Source organism: Urocitellus parryii, chromosome 11 (assembly GCF_045843805.1).
Source record: "Urocitellus parryii isolate mUroPar1 chromosome 11, mUroPar1.hap1, whole genome shotgun sequence".
NCBI lineage: Eukaryota > Metazoa > Chordata > Mammalia > Rodentia > Sciuridae > Urocitellus > Urocitellus parryii.
The window spans coordinates 118,209,017-118,215,267 of record NC_135541.1 but is presented as its reverse complement, the minus strand read 5'-3'; the positions used below and the strand labels follow the sequence as shown (position 1 = coordinate 118,215,267).

Genomic DNA, 6,251 nt, shown 5'->3' with positions numbered 1-6,251 from the left:
TGCAAAGCACCAGCCAGTGACCAAGGCTGATGGCAGATGGGGCCTTTAGTGAGACGTGGTCAGTTCAGTGGTGGCAGGATGGAAGTGGATAGGAAGAGTGTAGAGTTACCAGGGCCCCAGACAGTGAGGAGCAGGTGGAAGGGTGCTGCACCTGCGGGTGAGGTTGTGGGAGGGAGAACCCTACAGAAGCTGGGGAGGTTCTGTGAGCTCCCATAGAAGTTTCACTGAACTTTGCTTATGAAACACAAAGTCAAAAAATTACTATAAAATTCAAGGTGGTGATCATGGAGCATTAAGTGTATCACTGGACTGGCTGCATGCCTCCCAGAGCCAGCCCTGGATACAGGATCCACAGACTAATTAGTTGATACTGGTGTGGAGGACAATCCAAAGTGATTCTGAAGAAGTAAATAAAGTAACCAGTGATGTCAGCAACATGAAGATGGTGGCATGGGGGATGGGGCAGGGAAGAGAACACATGGGAGATAATTCAAAATTATTCAATAACTAAAAATGCTGATGATCCTGGGATCAGTACCTGGCACTGAAAGAAGAAGAGTTCCTAGTGATAAGGTGACTTTTCAGTGCCACATAAAACATGTTGCATAGCAGTTGAAATAGGGGAAGATGACCAGGAAGGAATTTCATAACAATGAGAGAAGTTGGAAGACTGGGCAGAGACTCAGAAGAGCAGGGGAAATGGGAAACTGAGTAGGTGTTCAGGGTTTGGGGTGGAAACATATTTTCAGGCAGGAGAGGTCTGTCTGTTGGTTGAATAAGGAAGTCAGAAGAGAGATCTGTGGGTAGTTTTGTTTAGAACAGAAATCAAAGGCCAAGTTTTCTTAAGAGAACGAAATAGCATCTGCAAGGGCCATGATGTCTCTGCTACTCCCCTTGCTCGCTGCTCTCTTCCCAGGTGATGACAGTGAATATGGTAAGAATTGTGGCAAGAGGTCTCTGTGTGTGTGTATGTTTGTGTGTGTATGTGTGTGTGTGTGTGTGTGTGGTGATGGTAGTTTCCCCTGCATATACCTGGAGAGAATGAGTGCCAAGCTGGCCCCATTCTGCGTGTCCTTACTGATGCCCTCTGTGGTCTCCTGGATTTGGTTGGTAGAGCCTGGGACCCTGGGGGCCAACAGTTGTCAGCTGAAGTAAAGGTGGCTCTCCACTTTTCCAGATTCTGAGTCTTCCCACTCTGGCAACTTTCTTTTCCCAGTCTCTCTCCTAATGTCACATTCCCCACATTCTATCTATTCTTCATCACAGGGTTTGAGGAGCCTGTCTCCTACCATCTCCTCCAGACGTCAGCCTTTCACAACCATTCCTGGGTACATCTGAGCTCAGGCTGGTTGGGGGAGCTGCAGATTCACAGCTGTAACATCAGCTCTGGTGCCTTCATTTACCTGTATCCCTGGTCCAGGGGCAACTTCAGTAACAGGGAGTTGATGGATCTGGAAAGTTTTTTCTGGGAAAACTTCATTGGAATTCAGGAAGTTTACACTGATTACTTCATGTTTGAAGGTGAGTTTAGTTCCATTGCTGGGAGAAGAAAGGTAAGAGGGGGGATGTCTCAATGACCTTTTTGATCTGTGGTGCTGGGGATTGACCCCAGCCTTGTGCATGTGAGGCAAGCTCTCTATAAACTGAGCTGTATCCTCAGTCCTCGGTGAACTTCTTATTCCTGTAGTAAACAGCCTAAGTGTTCTGAATCTAATTCCACTCTCTTCAGCATAAAACTGCAACCACACCCTGGGAAAGTGCTATACACCAGAACCCAATTCTTCAAAAACTTCAGTTTTTGCCACTTGTGAACTGCTCCCTCATTGCCTGCAGGGCTGTGTGTTACTGTCTCCCCTCAGAGGCATCCTGTGGCCACCCTTTTCCCCAGTAATCAGCCAGGTGCCTTCAGCTTCCTCACTCTTTGGGTGACTCCTTAAAGTGTGACTTTCTCTCCCATTTAATTCTTCAGACATCCCCATCTAAACTGCTCTGGTTACCATGGATACATTCACCCTGGTTAGTTAGAGTCTCAGCTCTCTCACATGAAGTCCTTCACCCCATACTATCCCTATCACCTTTGAACAATCCCCTCCCTTCCTCATATTATCATCTCTTCCTCCACCTCCAGCTCCTACCAGTTCCCCTTTCTGTGAACCTCTGATCAAACCACACTGTGGTCCATCCCTTAAACTCCCCAAACTCCCTTCTGCTTTTATAGTCTTTTACTTCCACTCATTCCATTTTCTCCTCTAATTCATGACTCTTCTTCCCCAGATCCCTTTGATCTGCAGATGGCAACAGGCTGTGAACTGCACTCTGGGAAGGGCTTCCTATGCTTCCTGCAGTTAGCTATCCAAGGATCTGATTTCATGAGCTTCCAGAATGAAACATGGTCACCATCTCCAGAGGGTGGAATAAAGGCCCAGGAATTCTGCAAACTGTTCAATCTGGACCAAGGCTTTGTACAAGGCTATGCACATACGCTCCTCAGTGACACCTTCCCACATTTCACCTTGGCTCTTCTAGATGCAGGGAAGGCTCATCTCCAGCGACAAGGTCAGTCTTGTAGCACATCTCAAAAAATTTTTCTGTTTTAAAGTCAAATTCAGGATAAAAGAGGATATCAAGTGACATTTCCAGAAGGAGAAAGATATATCCATGTAGTCTCATGTGGAGTTCTGAGTCTCTCAGTGTATGTTAGAGTCTGTGTCTGGATGTGTTTTTTGTCCTTTGCAGTGAAGCCTGAGGCCTGGCTGTCCAGTGGCCCCAGCCCTGGGCCTGGCCATCTGCTGCTGGTGTGCCATGTGTCTGGCTTCTACCCAAAGCCTGTGTGGGTGATGTGGATGCGAGGTGAGCAGGAGCAGCAGGGCACTCAGAGAGGTGACATCCTGCCCAATGCTGATGGGACGTGGTATCTCAGAGCAACCCTGGATGTGGCAGCTGGGGAGGTGGCTGGCCTGGCCTGCAGGGTGAAGCACAGCAGCCTAGGAGGGCAGGACCTCGTCCTCCACTGGGGAGGTAAGAGTGGGACCCAGGCTGGAGATGGGGGGAGGTGGTCTTCTATAGCAGAGCTTGAGGGACAGCTAAAAATTTGGGAGATTACGAATTTTAGACCTAAAAGAAGACAAATATTTTAATCCAAGGAATGGAAGAATTAAATATGAGGGATCTGTAGATGCAGAAAGATGTAGGATAGAAGAAGGATTCCTTTCTGAAAAGGGATAAGAATAAAATAATAGGAATAATTGGTGCAGTAGAAACTGAAAGAAAATAGTTAATACAGTAAACAGGGAGTGTGAGGGGGTAAAACAGGGAATGGGTTGGAAACAATGTCCTGGTGTCCCCTTGAATCTGCAGCACCTCCTAGTGCCCTGGGCTGGATCCTCTCGGCTGTGACAGTGGCCCTGGCTCTTCTGACAGGTCTTGGATTTTGGTTTAGGAAACACTGGTGAGTTTTGTATCCATCTGTCCTGTTCATCCCTCCTCCCCAATGCTCTTCCCTTCTTTTTTGACTTTTTTCTCACTTTCCTTCTCCTCTCAGCCCCATTTCCATTTTCTGCTCAGTTCTCGCCTCCACCTCATGAAGGTCTGTTATTTCTCTCTTCTCATTTGGTTCACGTAGGACACACCGTGAAGCTCCCAGCAGTGCTGTCCCTTTGAAGTGAGGACCCAGCTACCCAGGTGCCCAGTCTACACCTGGACACCACGAGGTGATGACATCACTTCAACTGTCCTTGTGAAACCTTTGTAATTTACCTGGTTCATGATCAGTTACCAATATATGCTCAATGTAATCTTGCAGGATGTGTGTTCAGACCTGGGCTGAGACTTTACCTGTGAATGGAATAGGAACCTAGCAACCTCTGCTGGGTTAGATATAGTGGATCATCAGAAGAATTCCAGGTGTCACTTCCTCCGGGGGTCCTTCCTTGATCCACAGTGGGGAGCCATCTCCCCTCCATCTGTGCGTCCCCACCTGTCAACTGTATCCCTCACTGTCTACTTCAGTGGCAGTTGTGTAGCTTTGTTTCTTTCTTTCAGTTTCTAGAACATTGAGAGCAGAGCAGGTGCTTTTGAAGTATCTGTATCCCTGGTGAGGTGTCTGGCCTGCATGCAACATGTTCTCAATAAAAACCTGTATGGAATTTATGTAATGTTTGCAGTTTTTTTTTTCTTTTTAAATTCTCTGCCTTTGTGCCACCTGAGTTGTAGTATAGACATTTCATTCCCGACTTCAAGTCTTGCTTGGCTAAGGGATTTTATGTTTTCCTAATTCTACAGTTTTTCTCTGAGCCTCTGAGAATAAATACAATGATGTCTCTTACTGATTCTGTTATTCATTTAGGGAAGTATTAGTGTGAAACTGTTGTTCCAAGTGCTCTAAACTGAAAGATCAGGAAAGGATGAAGGTCTTCCATATCCTGTGTGGTTTATGGTCAAACAGCAGATTGATTACAATGGAGTTTGGTAGCTATGTAGACTCTGTGGCCTGAATTATTATTTCATTTTAACAGAATCATCAGAAGACGGATCGATGCATTGAAGGTTGAGAGGCACCTCATGGTGGTGATACCTGAAATATGGCCAAGGGCATCACTGAGGAGAGAATAAAAAATGAGGAGTCAAAATGCTGCTCTTCAGGACTGAAGTAGGTGCAGGTGAGTAAGGTGCATTCTCAGCAGTTATGTTCTCTACAGTTACAGCTGCAAATGCTTCCTTAGTGAACCCTGAGCCCTGCTCCTAGGGTAAGTAGAGGGGTAGGTTCCTTTGAGTTTCTGTTCACAATATTTTTGTTAACTGATGAATACATCACCTTGTTTTTGTGTATTTTGTTTGAAAATCTTACTTAATATATCTTTACTACTGTAAATTGCATGATTATTTGAGAAGTGACCCTGAATAATGTTATCATAAATTTCCTTGGCTTTCAAACTTCTTACAATAATGTCTACCATATGTAAAGTAATCTATTGTCATTTCAAGAAACCCCAATTTTAGTTTTTGTTATAGCTTTATCGTAGCATTATAGAAGTTACTTTACAAACTAGCTTCACCTAGTAATCATCAAATTTCATCTTTCTTTTTCCAGTGTATTGCATTGTTTACTTATTAACATAGAACTCTCAGGCAACAGCATTATAACACTGACAAGGCTTATCTAAAACACATATTTTTTCTGTAATACACATCAGAGCCTTTTCAGTTTAAGAGCATTAGGTAGCATTTTAGAGATGTGTTTGGCATCATTTTACTTGGCAAAATCAGTAACAAAAAGCACAAAAGTGTGAAAAACACGGCACTTGGTAGACCACACAAAGAATGCTCATCCAGATTTCAGAAGTGAAATCTGAAGACAGAGCATCAAGTTTTTTGGCTTTCATAGGGACTGTGTTCTTCATTTGACTCCCATTTTGTACCACTCTGTACATATCCATGAATGACCACAAAAGCACTCTGAGTACTTACTGCAGGGTTACAAGTATCCACAGGTAGAGAAATTCAGAAGTCCTGACTAATGGGGATGTACTAATGACCTCAACTGCTAGTGAGTCAAGACCTCCATGAGCGGACTTCAATACTTTAAAAATCATAAAGTATTTTTATTATTCAACAAACAGTTCTTAGGCACCTACTGTACATTCACTAAGCAGCAGGTGCATATTGAGTTTAAAGTAATGGATGGAAAAAATCATCACTGTGTTCTGAGCTTGAAAATTTTGCTTACCCAATTTGATTGTGCAGTTTATTATTTTGATTGTTTCTTTCTTAGCTTCTTGGAAGAATTAGTTGAGATGAACTTGGGGAATGGGACTTAGCCTTATTTCACTTAGGAATCTGAGAAAATGGAACCCAGGGCCAGGGGAACATATAGAGAGACCAGGAACAGGGGACAGCACACCTAAGAAAATTCCCTATGGATTTTCTCTGGAAACATTCATTGAAGCATCCCTTTTCCTTCCTTCCTTCATCACACATCTAACTCTTACTAGTTGTATGAATAATAGATTCCCTGAGAACTGAGAGAAGTTCCAAAGTACAGTACAATAATTGGAAAAAGAAGTTGTGATGAGAGAAGAGGAAAAGGTAAAAACATGGGAGGGGGAGAATAAACGCTGTGACTGCTGAAGTCTTTTTAATTGGATTGGACATGACTGGCTACTAACCATGTAGCTTCCAGTCCACTGTCTCACGTTTGCATGTAGCAATGGGGTTTCAGTTGATTGACTTCACTCAGCACCGATGATCAGCAC

General features: G+C 44.1%; 1 protein-coding gene across 1 annotated transcript; it reads left to right on the top strand.

Annotated features, from left to right (window-relative positions):
- Positions 1-873: 873 nt before the first annotated feature.
- On the top strand, positions 874-3,665 carry LOC113178010 (T-cell surface glycoprotein CD1a-like). The gene is made up of 6 exons (XM_026382483.2): positions 874-934; positions 1,267-1,521; positions 2,275-2,556; positions 2,737-3,018; positions 3,358-3,448; positions 3,623-3,665. The coding sequence occupies exons 1-6, from the start codon at positions 874-876 to the stop codon at positions 3,663-3,665; spliced, it is 1,014 nt and encodes a 337-aa protein (XP_026238268.2).
- The last annotated feature ends 2,586 nt before the right edge of the window (positions 3,666-6,251 follow it).